Source organism: Hyalella azteca, unplaced genomic scaffold (genome assembly GCF_000764305.2).
Source record: "Hyalella azteca isolate HAZT.00-mixed unplaced genomic scaffold, Hazt_2.0.2 contig15661, whole genome shotgun sequence".
NCBI classification, from domain to species: Eukaryota; Metazoa; Arthropoda; class Malacostraca; order Amphipoda; family Hyalellidae; genus Hyalella; species Hyalella azteca.
Window position 1 is genome coordinate 814221 of NW_025945503.1, and position 21121 is coordinate 835341.

General features: G+C 35.7%; 2 protein-coding genes across 2 annotated transcripts in view; one reads left to right on the top strand and one right to left on the bottom strand.

The window, feature by feature from the left end:
* The first annotated feature begins 165 nt into the window (after positions 1-165).
* Positions 166-15032, top strand: LOC108674804 (protein O-linked-mannose beta-1,2-N-acetylglucosaminyltransferase 1). Its single transcript, XM_018162773.2, has 14 exons — positions 166-947; positions 1319-2082; positions 2582-2791; positions 3107-3371; positions 4480-4601; positions 5332-5548; positions 6003-6126; positions 6997-7204; positions 9256-9367; positions 10385-10460; positions 11735-11846; positions 12558-12635; positions 13433-13542; positions 14400-15032. The coding sequence occupies exons 1-14, from the start codon at positions 557-559 to the stop codon at positions 14626-14628; spliced, it is 3018 nt and encodes a 1005-aa protein (XP_018018262.2). The 5' UTR covers positions 166-556; the 3' UTR covers positions 14629-15032.
* A 379-nt stretch (positions 15033-15411) lies between these two features.
* Positions 15412-21121, bottom strand: part of LOC125179190 (flocculation protein FLO11-like) — a 34256-nt gene continuing 28546 nt past the window's right edge. Inside the window, exon 2 of the mRNA XM_047884579.1 lies at positions 15412-15471. Coding sequence (XP_047740535.1) covers positions 15412-15471 — 60 coding nt within the window. The remainder of the gene's footprint in view (positions 15472-21121) is intronic.

Consider the following 21121-nt stretch of genomic DNA (forward strand, 5'->3'; position numbering starts at 1 on the left):
ACACAAGGAAGTGCTGACGCTAAATAAAATTCCTGAGCAAGATTTTTTGTGTCGTTCGGGTATCAAGGCTCAGTTTCATACGAGGAAAGAAACGTCGTAAAGATTCTCAGGAAAAAACACACTTCATTGGCAGTTCAAGGATATGCACGCATACCAGCACTAGTATTCCTGTAAACTTCAAGACGTGAGTTTGCACATGAATTTTGATGGTCAATGAAACATGAAATGCGATTTAAAATATATATTGAAAGGTGGTAAAGAACTGTACCTTGGAGATTGGTGACTAAATATCAATTCGCTTAATGGAACGGAAGTGCGAAATTGGCATGATTGATAAGATAGATGGTAATGTACGTGAGCTTCCAACAATTTATGAAGCGATATGAAAAACTAACAAAATATTAATTAAGTAATTTACAAACAACTTTCGTATTTAGCACTAAGAATAAAACTATATAACGCATCTCTAACTATTTTGAACTGAAGAAAAATTATAAATCACTAGGGAGTTGTTAACAATTGAAAGTGCGAAAAGTTTTATTATCATTCCGCGAAAATGAATTTATACATCACGTCTATTTGCCTCACACTCGTCATCGGAAGTTGCCATCATGTGCGCTCTCTTAACCACGGAATAAAGCTCCATGAAGAACATGGAGACGAATTAAAGAAAGAATCTAGCACACAGGCTGTAACCGATGGAGACCAAGTGTCCACACCTGACGGATTTGAAATGATGAGAGTGCCGCCGCATGATTTAGAATTCATACAACACCACACAAATACGACAGTCGTGCAACCATTGAATTCTACTACAGCATCAGTTGCAGTGTTACATCGCATGGCGTCGGCTGGTGCAACAGCGACAGCAAAAACAGCTGAATTAATACAAAAAATACATCAGCCCCAACTGCTGCTCAAGGCACGCAACAGCTCCAGAGCAACAGGTAAGCTTAGCCACGGCAAACAGCAACCGAAAATCCAATCGTGTGGATTTATAGGATCTTCGATCTTCTTTGCGCTCCAGATTCTAGGGTAATTTTGATGTATCTTGAGGAAATTTATTTCTTTGGTTTTACGATTTCACTCTGATAATATGTATTTCAGTACGCTGTCTGGTCATTCATTTTATAAATTTAGAACTAAACTAAATTTTGAGATGTGCAGTGAAAATGAGGAAAAATAATTACCAACAAATTGTAGAGGAATACATCACCTGTCACTTATGTGACTGCACTTCGAACATCATGAAACTAGAATAGTTCTAAATTATATCAAGATCCAGCAATATTTAATGTGATCTTTTATGTTGTTTCAGATTCCACAAACGACGGCGTTTATCTCCCATCATCAGAAGACCCAAAATTCGCTTTGCAGAATCAGACGCAGCAGTTCCATGTAATTTCGCAAAATACTCCCGAAAAGACGGAGGATTTTCAAAACGATTTCAACAAAAACGGAGGTTTTAAAAAAAATTTCGCGTCAAACCTCGATCATAAAGTAAAGTATGATTCTCATAGCAATAAATTTTCCCATCAACACGATCAGTCGCGAAAAGCACCGATCGCAGGAAAATATTTTCCAAAATCGCATAAAGAAATTCAAAATTTTTTCATCACTAAAGAAACTGATTCTAATTTGTCAGGAGCGCTTCATCTTAACGATGCCAAAGGAAGCAAAGTTGATGAATTCGAGCAAAACTCGGACAAAATTCTCCATCAGCATTTCGGAAGCGAAGTTGAAAGCGAAGTCAGAGTTGAAAACTCGGACAAAATTCTTCATCAGCATTTCGGAAGCGAAGTTGAAAGCGAAGTCAGAGTTGAAAACTCGGACAAAATTCTTCATCCGCATTTCAACAAATCAACAGTCGATGTCGCGCACGAAACGACAAAGACGCTAAAAGAAAACCGGCGCCTTGCCGCCGCCACGCAAGCGTTCGCGCAGACCAAGCGACATCGATCCGCAGGACCGGAAAGAGAATACTTGGCGGTTGGGAGGCTCAACAAACCGGCGGCCGGGAAAATTTCCCTCTATGCCTACACGAGCAGAAATGGCGCTGTCGTCGAAGTCAACGGTCAAGAAGTGAGGAATCGAACTCAATTGTAGTACAATATAAGGAAAATTTTCAAATAGGGCAAATAAAAATTCCAATGAGAATGCGGAATGCATTGCCTATCTTGAAAGAGAAATTTAAGACAAAGGCAAAATTGGATTTGAAGAAATAAATGATAGTAATTATAATCTGATTCAAAATTCAAATGTGCAACGATTGGTTACATGATTACAAAAAAAAACACGAAAAGCATGGACGATAATCAAATGCCCATCTAGTTATGAAACGAATTTTCCTAAGCGTGATAAAACAAGTTTTCCACATAAAAACGAATATTTCAATGTAGACATTGAGGTCATCAATATTTTGGAATAAAACAAGTTCTACTTACACCTTACTCCTCAATGAACATTAGCTAAATTTCAAAAATAATATAAAACAAAACCTTGAAAATGGTCCAGTATTTTTAAGCGAAGTAACATCTTTCACACAAAAATAACAACAAGAATTAACGTCTTAACCGTGCAGGTATACCGGTCCTGGAACAGAACGATGCGTTGGAGCGCAGTTAATCTACGGCGCCAGCACGCCGGCGTTCACGTGATCGCTCTGAACGCACAAACCGGCGCTGTGATGCGCACTGCCAACTACACAACCTGGGAACCCGCGAGTGCTGCCGAACTTGTCACGGAAATAAAATCTATCAAAGATGGACGCATTCTTGTACTCGTTGGTGCCGTGAGTATTCACGCAAAATTGCGAGTCTCCTGGCATATGTACTTAATCATAAACGTTTACCTAGCTGAAAATTTCTAACTATGGAAAAATTATTCGCGTGCAAGTTATTTAAAATTTTTGTACGTGCATTCTCGTACATGTACGAGCTTTGAGTATTTTGGCCAAATTATTGCATACTTAATCAAAAGCAGATACCTGCATAAAAAGTTCGAATTATAGAAGATTCTTCGAGTGTCAATTTATTACAATCTTTCTGTGTGCAATGATTTCGAGCTTAATTATCAGTTGTTGTCAGTGGTCTGATGTTGTGTGCAGCCAGATTTCGTGAAGGAGCTTTCAGAAGCGGCGACATCGCTGATCTTACAACTCGGCTCGCAGTTCGTAGGATCGCTCGTACTCTACGAGCCTTTTATCCTCGTAGTGAAGACACGAGCATCAGCATCACGTATCCCTCCATCAGTGATACTCGAGGCAGTATGTACCAAGTATGACCAACCGAGCACTGCACAGATCGCTCAGGGTTACGAGTGGGATGGTCCGCCTCTTGTTGTGGACACGGTCATCACCCTCAGTGTAGAGGGTAAGATTTATAGCTTACGCCTGTTAAATTTGACTTGGTACACTGTTAGAACAAACGGTGAAAAAACGGTCCCACCGGCATCCTAGTGGCCTGTCGCCCCGTGAAAATAAACTGTTTCGCCGTTTTTATCAGATGTTTTACGGATTTCTGGTGTTAAATTAGAATAAAAACGGTGAAGCGGTGTTTCTTTTCACGTGTCTACCGGCCACTGAAACGCCGGTAATACCGTTAACGGTCATTTTTATAACAGTGTAATAACGGTGTTCTTAGCGTAAGCTTGTTAGCAGGAAAATTTGTATGAGTAATTATCGTGAAAATGAGTAGTTATCTAGAGAAAAAATAAAAGGGAATAATTGTTCTTGATAACAGTATATGGTTTTCTTACGTGTACCTAACAGGTTTGGACACTGTCATTGGCCTCAGAGCAGAGGATAAGATAGTAACGGTATTTAAAGCGAACGTTTGTTACCGTGAAAATTTGCATGAGGAATTAGCGTGAAATGAGTTAATAGCACGATAATAAAAGATCATCATCGCTCTTGATATAAGTTCAAAGCATTATAATGTGCACTTGTGCAGAGTGACCACATATATAGGACTAGTTTCAATTTTAAAGTGTTTCGCAATGAATTATTTGCTAGAAGGACAACAAGATAATTTAAAGAACCAGACGTGAAAAAAGGAATATTTTTGTATTGTATCATTATCAAACTTTGACCTCAGCATCAGAATCTGCAGTAGGTACTCACTAATATTCTGTTTTTCATAAGAATTTTTACTGGTGAATGAAACCTTCCGTTCTCCAGTACTGACGATGTATGCAATCAAATTTGCGTGTTGAAAACGATAAGGTGCACGAGTACATCAATTTTCACAATGAGGATTAGAGAGAGTAGCCACCTGATGTGTACTGTGACACATTTCAGTGGAACTCATCAATCAATCAAACTTCCAGACGAATGACGTTCAAATAACGTTGATTACAAGTGGATTTCGTTCGGCTAACAACCTTTAAAATAATATAATTTAAACATTTGAAGACTGTTGGGAACGTTTCTGGCATACAATGTAGAGGAGACTGGATTAACATAGTTTTTTATTGAGTCAGAAAGATGTGGTGCAGGCAGCGCTCTGACAGGCGACCACGCAGAATTCTGCGAGAAATATGAAGGTTTTGGGGACTTTTGTGCCTGTAATGCCACCATTGAAGCGCTCGTTCCGCGTGCCCTGGTGAGCTTCCTAGTTATTACATTTAAACTATTCAAATTTTGAATGTTATTAAATTTTCAATTGTGATTATTTTTAATCAATTATTTAATTTTTATTACTAAGAGTGTATAGCTAATCTTTGTCTATCTCATGTTTAAAGATACTGCCGAAAGTATTTTATTCAAACTCCCAATCTTTTCACCTCTTCATGACAAATTTCTTAGATGAACTCAGTAAGGAACTAACGAGTTGAGGTTAACAGTATTTACATCCAATAAAAATATCAGTACCACAATGAATCAGGGTTAACACAATGAATAATAATTGAATAAGCCCGTTTCAGCCTCTGAACAGCTCGCTGCCGGTGATAGCAGTTGCTCTGGTAGGGGCGTTGAATCCAGGCTAACTCAATAAATAATGATTTTAAAGAACGTTTTCAGCCGCTGAACAGCTTGCTGTATCAATACCACAATGAATCAGCACTAACGCAATGAATAATAATTAAAAAAACGTTTTCAGCCGCTGAACAGCTTGCTGTATCAATACCACAATGAATTAGCACTAACGCAATGAATAATAGTAAAAAAATATAACTCAGTACTCACTGCAGTGAGTGACAGAGAACGCATTTTCTCGACGAAAACTTGAGGTCACGGACGGACAGACTGACGGACAGACAGACAGACGGACATGGCGAGCACAATAGTGCATTTTTTCCGTAAATGAGAAAATGCGCTAAAAACGTTTTCAGCCTCTGAACAGCTCGCTGCCGGTGATAGCAGTAGCGCTGGTCGGGGCGTTGCGGTTGCCTCAAGTGCTGCAGCAGATCAGGGTGGTACGCAGGCACCCTGCTGGCCAGCAGGTCCCGATGGTGATGTGTCTGGACGGCCCGAGAGACGCGGCCCAGCATCTGGCGCGGCTACTGAACATCAGTGTGACGGTGGCTGATCAAAACACTGTCAAAAGAGGTCATAATTATAAAGTAAAAGGAGGTTGTGAATCATCGTTGGAATTATTTTTAAATATTTCGAGTCAATAATCACAGTACAATGAGTTTCATTATAACGATAATTCACTTTAAACATACTGTTTCGACATCACAATGACCCGTGGCCTCTGAATATTCTGAGCCTGTAAAACACTATCTTCTGTTGGGACGTTAGAAGGAGTGTTTGTTTTCCATTATTAGTACAGATTATTCCCATTAAGTTGCATAAAACGGTGCACCTATTTGCCTGCCTTATTGAGCACATCATGCACAGAACGGTCATGCTCTCACTAGGTATATAATGCAGAGTAAGGTTTTTCATAGTAGTACAAATTTCCTATTTTGCATATTATAAACAATCAGGTCTTGACACTATGTATGTGATTCAGAATATTGTAAAAGTTTCTCCGCAAAGTATATCGTTCTACCTGTAGGTACTCTGTCTCGTATCAACGTCATGATCCAGTTCTCGGTGACGCAAGTCTTCCGCTTGTTCCAGCACGCTGAGTTCGCCGTCATCCTTGAAGATGATGTCCAGTTGTCGCCAGATATAATGTCGTTAGTAACTTTCTTTGGAAACTATTACACTGGTTTTATTTGGAAGATTGGTTATTACTTGAATAATTCTTGATTTTGTGGAATTTTTTAGTAATTTTATGGTGAAAAATATAGCATCTTTAAAATGGTTAAACTATTTGATTTGGTTAAAGTATTCCACTGGTTGAACTGTTTGGTTTGGTTAAACTATTCCACTGGTTTAACCATTTTATTTGAAAACCATTCCACTGGTTATCATTAAATTTATGTGCTGTTTTCTATCTTCTTAGTGACGAAGGGAAATTTTTCCTCGGTTTAGATAATGATATTGTTTTCATAAAGCAAGCAGTTTAAAAATCAATTAATTAGTATTGCATTATCAGCTAAATTGAGCGTTAGTTTGTTAACAAAACGCTGAGAACTGAAGGAAAATAAGCTTTGAATATCAACAAAACAAACAAATCTCTATTACACTGAATGAGCTCGTGTTCCGGAAAAAATTATTTACCAAAATTAGTTAAACTGACAATTTGTTTACTTTAAATGAAATCGTGCTCTACGACTTCATATGGCAAATTGTAAGTTTTGTTAAGGGATCAATTTATCACAGATACTTCTATCAGTGTTATCCAATATATCGATGTATCACAGATACTTCCATCAATGTTAACCAATATATCAATGTATCACAGATACTTCCATCAATGTTAACCAATATATCAATGTATCATAGATACTTCCATCAATGTTAGCCAATATAACAATGTATCACAGATACTTCCATCAATGTTTTCCAATATAACAATGTATCACAGATACTTCCATCATTAATGTTCGCCAATATATCACAAAAGCTCCATCAATGTTAACCAATATATCAATTTCTCAAAGATACTTCCAGCAGACAGCCCCGCTGTTAAGTGACCGCGATGAGCTATTGCTCTGCGTGAACGCCTACAACACTCACTCGTACCCGGAGACAGCGCACAACCTCAGCCGCCTTGTCCGGCACGGCGGAACCTTCGCCTACGGCTGGATGATCACGCGGGTCGTTGGCAAGGAGCTTGAAGAAATCGACTTCTGGCCAGCCGAGTATTTTGTGAGTTGTAAAGTAAATTTTCCTTGCAAGTAGTTTGAAAAATGTTTTTTTTTTATGAGGAATAGCAGGGGATGAGTTTTCTATGAGAGAAATGGTTACACTGTATGCATCTCCTGCATGAGATTACACTGCGATATATTTTGTGAAATGTTACGATAAAACAAAAAACTAAGAAACGACTTCAATCTTGAATGTTTTTTTTCCAATTCAAATTCAACTCTTATCCTTTTTAAATATCAACAAAATTCCAGTCTGTCAGGACAACGATTAATTATGAGCAATGAGCGCCGAGTTCACGGAAGATACACCGGCGAGATTTCAACTTTTATCGGCGTTATTTCGCCCAAAAACTGCTAGTAAAAACTCGTCACGCTTATTTCCTGTCTCACGCATGCACCACACAAGCAAGACACGCGGACTATACGGTACATAATACACATAATACATTAGTTGCCGTAATTCTTAATAAAAGATCACTCTGGTTCATATAGCTAATACTGATAATACTGATAAAATGGTTTTAACATCCATGGGAAACAGTCCCAGTTTACAAAGCTGGTCAAAAGGACCATAAAGTCGTGCAGACCTGGTATAAATGACATTATAAGTTTTCGTCTTTAGCATATTTGGAAGTGGCTGGAATGTTGCCATGATCTTAGTATCAGTGTCATATATACCATGCAGAAGAAAATATCAGTTCTTGAACTGCATCAAATACAACTAAAGCAAATGGCAAGAGCTTTGAACCCGACAACATAGACATCATTTTTCTAAATCCGAGACAGCAGTTGACAGAGCATCGCAATCCCTCCTCAACCGAGAGATAGTAGTGAGGTAACCGCACATGCCACACAGTAGAATAAATTGTATAATATATTGTGTACGTTATTGTCAAATATATATTGTGCACGTTATCGTCAAATATATATTGTGCGCGTTATCGTTAAATATGTAATGTGTACGTTATTGTCAAATAGGTTTTTTGTCCGTTATTGTCAAATATATATTGTGTACGTTATTTTCAAAAGCAGCGTACTATATAGACAGCAGTAGACCACAATAATGATAGCGTTGTTTAAAGTAAAGACAGCAGCAATGTACAGTACTGATAGCTTATATCTACACTGTACGGCATGGGCAGTAGAAGCTAGTGCACATTGCCATCAAACAGCGTACGGTATATTAATAACGGTAACAATGCGCAGTGTTTTCAGCTGTTGTGTACAGCACAGACAGCAGCAGTATACAAAAATTACACCAGTTGCGAAAAGTATTCAAGCTTCGTTGCACAATGAAAAGTTAAAAAGCTGGATACAAATGTTGGAACGCCGCATGAATATTTTAGTCCTCGTTTTATGTTCAATTCTTATTCTCTTAAGAAAATTTCATCACTGAATTTACGTCCTACAGCTCTCCGCAGACGATCGACAGTTGCACGTTACATGACTTTACAGCCGCACATCGATCTTATATTTAATACTGACGTAAATTTAACGTTTTTATGACATGGCGAATCGTCCTCGTCGGACTCATAGTCGGTGGCGAAACGAACAGAATTTTTCATTAGGAACACCTTTTCACGTATAGAAGTTTTATATATATGAACTTGTATATGTACGACTTCCATTCTTTTACTCAAAACTTGATTTTAAGTACATTGCATGAGATTGCTTTTATCATTGCATCATAAAAAATTTTCGTCAAAATCAATGCTCAGTTAATTTAAATTTCCAGGGACATTTTTCCTTGAAATTCATTGATACATACTTCATCAAATGACTGACGAATAGTTATTACCGAAAATTGCGACAATAGCTTTTCTCTTCGCAAAATAAGTTCACTGCAACAAGACAAGTGCATATGATTAAGACAACAGAAATTCATTCATAACCTCCATGGGCAGATGACAACACAAATTCATCCATAACCTCCATGGGCAGATGACAACACAAATTCATCCATAACCTCCATGGGCAGATGACAACACAAATTCATCAATAACCTCCATGGGCAGATGACAACACAAATTCATCCATAACCTCCATGGGCAGATCAGTGACTGGGATTTCTTCTACCGCGGTAATGTCATGGGCCACCGCCACATCCTGGCGCCCGAAGTGCCCAGGTCGCGACACCAAGGGGCAGGAGGAGTGCACATCTCGGGTGAGCTAAACAAGTACCGTGATACTTAAACTTATAAAATTCAAACTTCAATGACACATTAAATTCAATAGATTTCATAGAAATAAACTACCTAGAAATTATTATACCAAGTAATAAGTCGTATATTTGAAATGTTTGAACTTATTCTACAAGTTTTTTGACATATATTCCATTTTTTTCAATTCACACTGCGTCTTCCATTTTACGTAAATCCTAGCAGTTTTGCCTTGCAGCAAATTGAAAAATAGAATGCATCCGAAATATGACAATAACCTTTCAAAACCGCCTCACAAACATCACGTTTACTCACGTCAAAACAAGCCTAAGCATGTCTTAACAAGTTTAAACATATCTTAACAAGTCTAAATAACAAGTTTAAACATGTCTTAACAAGTCTAAACAAAAAATCTAAACATGTCTTAACAAATCTAAACATGAGCTAACAAATCTAAACATGTCAACAAATCTAAACGTGTCTTAACAAATCTAAACATGTCTTAACAAATCTAAACGTGTCTTAACAAATCCAAACATGTCCTAACAAATCTAAACTTGTCTTAACAAATCTAAACGTATCTTAACAAATCTAACCATGTCTTAACAAATCTAAACATGTCTTAGCAAATCTAAACATCTATTAACAAATCTAAACATATCTCAACAAATCTAAAAATGTCTTAATACACGTAAGCATATCTTAACAATTCTAAAAATGTTTTAATACATGTAAACATTTCTTAACAAATCTAAACATTTCTTAACAAATCTAAACATGTCGTAACAAATCTAAACATGTCTTAACAAATCTAAGCATGTCTTAACAAATTTAAACGTGTCGCAACGAATCTAAACATGTCTTAACAAATCTAAGCATGTCTTAACAAATTTAAACATGTCGCAACGAATCTAAACATGTCGTAACAAATCTAAACATGTCATAACAAATCTAAACAAGTCTAAAGATGTTATAAAAAAATCTAAACATATCTGATCACGTCTTATAACGTCCCACATCAGGCATTGTGCAGGAGCAATACTACAACAGAAGATCATTCAACGCAGACGTCTCGTACGTGAAGCTCGACGTAGCAAGGTCTGTCACGTATGAAAAAGCCTTAAATGTAGCCAAAAAGTAATTAAAATAGATATTCATTAGACAAGCGTCTAGTATTATAACGCGTAATATTTTGCCTTTTATATGCTATGAGTTAGAGAATACAATTAAAACTACGAAAGCCGTCCAGCCCTCCCGATTGCCCTATTAATTGGTCCATAATACACTAATAAGATTTAATAATAATCCAAGATAAATCTTCTCCATAATATAGATTTCGTAATGAAATTATTTAGAATTAAAAAATCAGAGCTTTGCACCAAGACATGCATTTATCAATTTTATAAATAAATTAATGACGAAGCTTCAAAAAGATTTAGAGAAGTTTCAAAATATTTTTCCATCAAAATAAATTAAATTAAATCATAAAATAAATTTTATGGTACATTTTAGGCCTAATCATAGGGCAAATGAACGATATATGCGTTAGGTTTTGCATAAACTAAATCGCACAACGTATAATAACTATTAAGAATCCCTTAATTTTGGGCATTCTCAACAAGCATTGAATGTAATATCAAAATTTATCTGAAAACTCGGAATTATCCCCATGAGAATATAAAGAAAATACGTTTAGAAATTTTTCAGTGCAACGAAGTTAATTAAAATAGCAATGAGATAGCTTCGACATGTTCGAGTCAACACTATTTATTCACAACCTATTCGCAACTAAATTCACATTACTTTGAATGTCATTTCCAATTAGTTGGAAGAGATTTTACGCTAATCACCTTCAATTAATTATTATAATTGAAATCTAAAAACCGGATGATAATAATAATAACCATGCCCTCCATATTAATAATTCAAGATAATTGAGATTATTACAATGGGTGTCAAAATTTTTGCCGCAGCTCACGATATTATTTCAGCATTCAAATTATTGTACTCACCATTTTAATCGCCAAGTGACCAATATCATTTCTCTAATTTTTCTCGATATCTTAGCATCCTGAAATCATTCATGAATAACATTTATCAATAATTTGCATAATCATAAAGAGCGTTACAATATAATTATATTACAAGTAAATTTACTACTTAACTCTTGTCATTAAATATTATAAAAACTATAAGTATGTTCTTTATACTTTAACATCATTTTAACATTTATTAATAAGATTCAGTAATGTTTTGCCTACCAATAATGTATGTTATAATATACGCGTGACGTTATAATATACGCGTGACGTTATAATATACGCGTGACGTTATAATATACGCTTGACGTTATAATATACGCTTTTAACCAGCGCATCGCGGCGCCGCTACACGCTCCACCACCTGCGCGAGGTGCGGCGTGCGCTGCAGCTGCAGCTACACCAGCAGCATCCCTGCACTCCTGGGCTGCTGGACCAGTTCCCGGTGAGTCACGTGAAGGATACGTAAGTCAAGCGAAGGATACGTAAGTCACGTGAAGGATACGTGAGTCACGTGAAGGATACGTACGTCACGTGAAGGATACGTACGTCACGTGAAGGATACGTACGTCGCGTGAAGGATCACTGAGGAAGGATCGCGTGAAGGATCGTCGCGTGAAGGATCACAGGAAAATCACTGAGAATGAGCTGATTAGCATATTGTTAAATTACTCATTGACCTCTGGCCAAAAATCAGGGTGACGTCTGGATACAATTTAAATACATTTCCCTAGTTAGGTTATTTCCTATAAGTAAACTGCTCAGCAATAATCTACGGAATTTATGTTGCCTGAACCAAATTATTTAATAGAAATGCATTTTATTATTAAACTAAAAATATAGATATGTACATTTGCAAAGTTTCGGCAAAACCGCTGTAGTGAAGCAATTAAAGATATAAAGATAGGCTGCTTGTTTCTCAGGACAGGAAACAGTTACCTCATTTATTTCTACAACAATTATCTTTCCCCATATATGTTAAACGTACAAATTTTATAACAAATTAGTTGAGCGATTTGCAGAAAGTGTATCGTTTCAACTTATAAATTATTTGCCAGCAATCTTGATTACACAGGCTAAAAATGTAAACAAAAAATAATCGTTTTTTCGAGACGAATGTATTTTTACCCGCAATATTTTTCGTGATCATGTTCAGGCGAACGCTTCGCTTGTGGCGTTTTTGGACATTCCTTCGGAAGATGATCCTTACAGAGCCTTCGAAGTGACTATGAAGGTGAGAAGCTTTGCTTTCAGGTATTTAGGGTCCTTCATGATGGGTATTTAGGGTCCTACATGATAGGTTATTAGGGTCCTGCATGATGGGAACTAGAGTCCTTTCTGATAGGTTTTTAGGGTCCTTTATGATTGGTATTTAGGGTCCTTCATGATGGTATTTAGGGTCCTTTATGATGGGATTATTGGTTCTTCATGAGAGGTAATTAGGGTCCTTCATGATGGTATTTAGGGTCCTTCATGATGGTATTTAGGGTCCTTTATGATGGGTATTTAGGGTCCTTCATGATTGGTATTTATAGGGTCCTTCATGATGGTATTTAGGGTCCTTCATGATGGGTATTTAGGGCCTCTCTTAAATATATTCTTGTTCTCAGGACGTTGGTACAGCGGGCAATGAAATGGAGATTCATAGCTCCGAAGAGTGGCTATGAATAAGGCCACTCTTTATATAGAATAAATATAAGAATTCGTATACCTCGCTCAACCTTCGAAGAGCCATACCGAAAAAATAAATTCAATTAATAAGATATTTACCCATCATAAATCGTTTTTTCACAAACGATGTTTATTTGCAATAACTTACATTTTACGCGTAGGTTTTAATATTAATATAATATTTACTAATATAATATAATGATAAATAAATAATAAAAATAAATAATAATAATAAAATAAATAATAAATAGTAAATAAATTTATATAATTTCATAATATTTAATATTAAATAATAAGAATAATAATATTTAATAATATAGTATAAAAAAAAAAGACTTACACTTTTCTATTGCACTTCAGTGTCTCGGCGGCAACGATCACGGAAATCAGGAGAACCTGGCGATGATGTACCTCATCCACCCGGGGGGCCGCCCCCTCTACCTGGTGGGCTGCCCCAACTCCCCCTTCTGGTCAGTACCCCCTCTACCTGGTGGGCTGCCCCAACTCCCCCTTCTGGTCAGTACCCCCCCTGCCTGGTGGGCTGCCCCAACTCCCCCTTCTGGTCAGTACCCCCCCTGCCTGGTGGGCTGCCCCAACTCCCCCTTCTGGTCGGATATCAAAATTAAACTCTTTATCAACGATTTAATAGGAATTTTCATGGTAATTCATACGTAGTGACGTGATAATCAGAGTAGCAATTGAAATCGTATTAAAATAACCAGTGAAACATTATTTACGTTTCGATTACTAAAGCTTTTGCACCTGACGGTGAATCTGCTGTCATGCAATCGCCGTTAAAATAGTTTATTGTAAATAAGCAGGGAAAACAAATGCAAGTGTATTACTAATTAAAAACCTCAAAAATGCAGTAGTGCGATTTCACATGAAATGAAAATCAATGCATCTTGGGAACGATCCAAAGATTTCTTTCGCATGTCCTTGTATTCCACGCTGCTTTTAACCTTGCTACACATTCAATAACTTAACTACGGCACTTTTACCCTAAATTTCGTTAAAAAAACAATCTTTGTGCGTACCAAATTCGTGATGATTAATTCGTTCCTGGTCATAATTTACATCATTTTTTTTAAACACCAACTAACCAAGAACAGAAAAAGCTAATAATACACCAAATAAATACACTAATATTAATATTATTTACACTACATAAATAATAAGGTAATACCCTATTATTATCATTATTTTTTTATTATTATAATACTAATAAATAAAAATGATAATATACCAAGTAAATACACTAATCGCAACACATCAGGAAAAAATTTTCTTTCCTTCTAAATTCTCACTTTTCCCCCAAAATTTACAGTGTACACAACGAGAACGTGACGAGCGTGTTCAGACCGACAGTCGCCGAGATCCTAGAAGCTGAGAAGTCCTACTACGCAAGGAAGCCTCTGGTGTCCAAAATATCCTACAGGGAGCACACAGACGACCCATATAAGGAATTCATACTAGACAATGGCTATGAACAAAATTATAATGTATACTTCAAACATCCGATGACAATACCTGAAGATGTAACAGAACCCACATGAATCCGTGAACATTGTTAATTGACTTGATTTAGTTAAATTTAAGTAAATGAGATCATATGAATCACTCTCAGAACATTTTTAAATAATTTAATAAATTATAAAGTGGCGTTCATGGAAAGAGCTCATGGTTTATGTAATATGTATTATTCTAGAAAATGAATTTCATCATAATGAAGAATTTCTAAAATGCAGAACGTAATTTTTATTTACTAAATTTAAATAATTTTATTCATACATCGAGCTGAAAGCAACAACTAGGGAAAAATTCATGTTTCGTTTAGAAATTAATCATAATTATTTACAACATGGAGTTGGAAACTATACACAAATTTAAATAAGCATTCGTGTACTAATTTCACAAATAGGAATGTCTTTTCAATACGAATCGTAATCGTGTACCACCTACTGATTAAAAACTCTCTCCTCCAATTTTCCACTATTTTTTTCCAAAAATTAATCTAATTATGCTAGACTTCGGTATCAAAACACTGAACAAGTTAAATCGTGTGATGAAAGTATTATCTACGAATTTATTTACAAATATATTACCGATAAATAGTTTTCAAGTGATACAAACAATAAATTGGAATTATCAGAAAACAACGGCCACTCAAACCAGACTGTGTTATAGAGGAGCAGGCAGGACTCATCCGATGAAAAATATCGGTTAATGAGAGAAATATTTTAAATCGGAAAGCGATTGCCATGGGATTCGAAAATCAGTTTGGGATGCGACAAATTTGCCGATGAATTTCGAGGGATTTTAAATTTTGAGGAATTGGCTTACGGTGTTTTACTCACCGTCTGGGATGAGTCAGAAGCCCTAGAGACGAACTCACGTACCTGAAATGAATGAAAAAATTTATTAAAACTATTCATTAAATTTAAAAATTTACTTCAAATAGAGTCAACAAGGAAATAAAATTGATATAGCTTGCATAGAACATAAAGTAAATAACTATTTCAACGTTTAAGTAATTTCGTTTGTAAAACAATGTTTTCAATGATTTTATGGTAAAATACATCATGTGTACTCATCCAATTTTATTGGGACTTTAACATATCTATGCGCTTCTTCTGCATGGAAATTATGGCATAAAAATTTCTTTAATTTTCTTAGAATGCACGTAATATTGCCTAATTAATTTGTTCAAATTTACGCGTATGTACACATAACAATATTCCACAAACCGTAATCTATATATAGCAAAAACCTGATTTTTTTGTCCCAAATTGATTTCAAACTCGAGGTAATGGAGACCCATGGCGAAAACATATCAAAATTCGATAGAAAATCCATTATTGGTTTTCCCTAAAATATACGTTCTCCAAAAAATATACCTAGCATCTCAGAGTCCGTTTCAGAGCAAGCGGGGGGAGTCATGTTCGTGATTGAGAATACATTCATAAATTTTCCTTTGTAGTTTTCAGAATAAAAAATAAATAAAATGCAATGCATTTATTTTCATTCGTATGCTGGCTACAAAAAAAAAGATTCATCGACGTTGCAGATAACCAACGAGCTGTGCGTAAAGACCGTAAGAATTTTAACCTAAGTGCGTCGTTGACAGTACGAATCATCGATTGACAAGATATATTTTACGTTTCAAGAAAAAAATTCCGAACGGAAACGAAACTGATGAATGAAGTTGTTAGACAACAATATTAAAGTGAGACTTAGAAAACAAAGTGAGACTTTAGAGGACAACTAGTGTACCATGTTGTTCGTGATCAAGCAAGCTTCGTCATCATTCATAGTAAAGTAAATAGCATTCATCATTCATAGCATTCATACAATAAGAAAAGTGAATGGATCATATTTTAATGTACAAATACTCAAACGTTGGTCGATAAAATAGCAGTTTTTTTTTGTTTAAATATAAACAAATCGAATAAGACAAATAGTACAAAACTTATCTTGTTACATCTTAAAAGAATAAGAGTTCATTACGTCATAATACATACACAATTCTAGAGCTTAGCTTTTGCTACGACATGGCAACACAGTACAACGGACTGGAAAGCGAACTGGAAATTTGCAACGGGCAGGAAGCATTTCAGCCTTGATAAAATTAAAAAGGAGTCCCAACTAAATGTGACAGTGTAAATTTATGTGAAAAAAATAATTTTTAGAATTCTTATAAATTCTATGAACATCGATTTTCAAATTAATGTGTTAATAAGGCGTTAAATGCTCACATTTAAATGGCTCGAGACAGAGTTATTCATAGGCGCCAACGCCATTTCAATACAAAGTTCAAAAATGCCATATATTCCTAAACATAAAAGACCTAGGGAATTGCTCTACGAAAGTCGTCGCCATTCCATTGAATGGGCCAGGAAATCTTCCAAGATCGTAAAATTGAAAAAAAAACCATCGACGTACACCCGGTGGCAGCCTTGGACATACAGGCGAGTACCGCAGCGTATTGACGAAACCGAGGCAAGGGACGAGGTCGTATTTTCTGCTCTACCTGAGCTGGATAAATGACAGTGAAAGCGACTTCTCGAGCTTTAAATTGACTCGTGGTTTACACGCAATAGACCAAGATTTTTTGAAGCGATGCGAATAAAGTAATCACTACTAACCTTATTTTATTACCCTCCGAATGGAAGTTTGGTTTAATTACCTCTGTAAAAGTTGACTTGTGTATTAGAGTTTTTTGCCCCTGGGTTTAAAATCGTGCATTTATCAGCCACTTTGGATTTTAAACGCATTTCATCAATGAAAAAATCAAAATTCAATAGCACTGAAGATACCCACTGGGATACATAGCACATAGATTCGAAGCTTTAGTATAAATCTAGCAAAAATTAACGCCTAAATATGATTGATAAATCAACAGAGTTGACGAGTTTCAGTGTTTTTAATTATATTTCTATATATAAATATATTTTTCCATTTGGGAGATAATTTTAACATGATTGGAAATTATCCGACAGATAATCCTTTATCCTGAACTTGACGAAGGTGAAGTCTAAAATTATGAGCTGAATATGGGAGCTATTCTCAAGCAGTGAGCAAGCCTAGATATTTTTTTAAAACGCAGTGATTATTTATTTATAGAAAACAGTGAATAACCCTGCATAAGAACGGCTTGGAGAGCTCAATTGAAGGGCTCTGGAATTCAATTTAAATCTCGGACGTAGGTTTAAAAGTGGGATTAAACATAATAATCTCACAGGAAAAATTAATAAGGATAATGAAAATGCAGCGCATATTCAATAGAATAAAGTTTTCTTGGACGTTGATTCGACGTCCGATATGTAGAACTTAGAAGGGATAAAATTAATAACAGTGAATTTGAACATCAAAATTTCATATGGAAATTATTGACGATTTTCAACTGATGATCGATTCCAGATTTCCGGGTGATGAACACTAAGAGCATTCCAAGAGATATCACTTTTCCAACATCCGTTCCATTTCTATTTTAATTAAAATTAAAGACGTAAATAGAAAACTCTTTCCAGCATCTGTTTCCTTTCTATTTTAATTAAAAAGACAAAAATAGAACACTCTTCTCAACATCTGTTTCATTTCGATTTTAATTGAAAAGACGAAAATAGAAAACTCTTTTCAACATCTGTTTCATTTCAATTTTAATTAAAAAGACAAAAATAGAAAATTCTTTTCAACATCTGTTTCATTTCTATTTTAATTAAAAAGACATAAATAGAAAACTCTTTTCAACATCTGTTTCATTTCAATTTTAATTAAAAAGACAAAAATAGAAAACTCTTTTCAACATCTATTTCATTTCTATTTTAATTAAAAATACAAAAATAGAAAACTCTTTTTAACATGTTTCATTTCTATTTTAATTAAAAAGACAAAAAAAGAAAACTCTTTCAAACATCTGTTTCATTTCTATTTTAATTAAAAAGACAAAAATAGAAAACTCTTTCAAACATCTATTTCATTTCTATTTTAATTGAGAAGAGAAAAATAGAAAATTTTTCAACATCTTTTTCAGTTTTTTAATATCCAAAACATAAATAAGAATATCATCCAAGCATATATTACACTTTCTTCTTAACTATCGAAAGCAGATATACAATAACATCGAACACCTGTCCGAGGTATGGTCCAGAGGAGCAGCCGTTTGCTTAATAACCAACAGAGGCATAAAGCAAATTGCCAGAATTAAAACCTCTGAAAAATTTGAAGGGCAGCGGATGAATTTTATCAAAAAATGCTTTCCTGGGAATGGGAATGATTTTTTTTAAATTAAAGAGGCCTACGCGTCAGATGGCGGAGAGGAGAAATTCTAGGGAATTCTAATTCGTAAATGAAAGTTTACAATAAATTTTAATGACCAATTTTATAGAAAATTACCTCGCCTCCCACTCAGTTTCTCTGATAATTTTCCCCGTGATTAATTCTGTTCAACTTTTGAGCAGAGTTATCAATAGTTATTGGCGTCATAAATATAGCTCTACAGAATCGCAAATTTATTAATATTATTCATAATATTTTTATGTAATCATTATTAAATTCATAACATTAGTTCATAATATCGTGCAACCAAAAGGCTGGCGTCAGAGTTTTTGGCTTTGAGAAAAAAATATAATGTTAGGGGAAAATACTGCGATGGCTTTGAATAAAATGCTGGTTTGTTATTTGTTAGTCTATTAATAACACAACAATAACACTGGTAAAGAATTACTCATAAATGTGACTCAAAACTAATCCGTCAATGGGACGCTTTAGCGGAATATTAATTAATGAAACTATACTACATCAATAATTTAAATATTAATTAAGCTATGCAACATTATTATTTATTTTCATGCTTCTGTCCGCAGGCCCTGCCCTACGCTGAAGATCCTAAACAATATACGGAATATTTAAGGAGCAGGAATAATATTTACAAACTGAGAGAATAGGGAATGAAGGACCGAATCGTGTCAGTTCATCAATCTACTTCAGTTCATGGACCGAGTTCACATTTATGATAGAACATTTTTACATATAGATAAACGCAGTAAAAATAAACAATTACAGAAGTATGGCAAATTAAATTCACTTACAATCACTAAATGATAGTCAAATATGAAACCCCCACCCTCGATTAGCACGCAGATACTGCCGAGAAAAATCTTTATATTGTTTATCTTGAATGACGTTTGCATCCAATTGTTCAACTAGCGTTCTAAGCGCAGCCAATAGCTGACCAGCTACAATAATTGTTATTATTGCATACATGAACACTGTTCGCACCTATGTGAAATTATGTGTTGATTTTCGGCAGTTTACATTATGATGGCCTTTAAGACTTTCAGCAAACCACGAAAATTTTCTATAATGCGCACATTATCCTTACCCTGCTTTTGAGCATAACTTTTTCTTGAAGGAATCACCAGGCTGCAATACGATGACTTACTAACACAGGCTCCAGTACGTATTATATGTGCTTGTTGCTCAAATACTCGTACTAACTAGCATACATGAAATAAATTAAGCGATAAATTCAGGCTTATGAATATTAATGTATAGAAGCCTCTGAATAATCCAAGCTCAGTCGCAATAGCGTGGCTTAGGCTGGTCTTAAACGCGCCTTTGTTTGGCGAGGGTCTGAAGCGCGGCTATTGAGACTAGTGAGCTACATACACCTAATGGTCATCAGCATACCTACACTGACAGCATACCTACACTGACGGCATACCTACACTGACGGCATACCTACACTGACGGCATACCTACACTGACAGTATACATACACTGACGGCATACCTACGCTGACGGCATACCTACGCTGACAGCATACCTACATTGACAGCATACAGTGGTGCTCTTCCGCTGAATCAGTCAGCTTAGCGGGTCAGTGCCGCTGAGCCAGCAGTCCCAACATCTCAATATTGAAGCTTCCTGAGAACTCAGGAGCGGTTCAGCCATGCTCGAGTCTCCTTCAATATTCAGGATTTGTACAGGTAATGGGGCTTCAACCTTAGGCTTTTTCAGTGGTTTTCTTTGATGCGGCCGAGTCTGCAATTATACCGGCCTGGGAATCGTGAATATCGCATTTCTTCATAAAAAACTTTTCGTTGAAAGAATTTGCTACATGGAAACTTTAATCTATTGTGGCATATCCATTAATACTTGCAGAACCATATAGTGTTCCGAACACAAGCATGATGGTATTTCATGAAGAAGAATACAAGGTAGCCAAAAGTACAAGGTCGCACCGCATAAATTTCGTACTTAATATCCAGTAAAATATGCGATGTTTCCGAAATCCTCTGAATTGAAATTAATCCTCTGAAGTACGATCCGTAGTCCCATTGCCATGTTAACGAGGCCTCTCTAACGCCGTAGTCTTCTTTTCGTAGCACCAATTCTATATTATATACCCTCTACTGAAAGTGTACGAGTTTTATAACCTTCCAATAGAAGAAAATGGTTTCAAGTTCTTAAAAAAGCTCCTTGTAATGTGAACAGAAATGACTAGCTACCAACCAGCAAACACTAAAATAAATAAACCCACTAAAA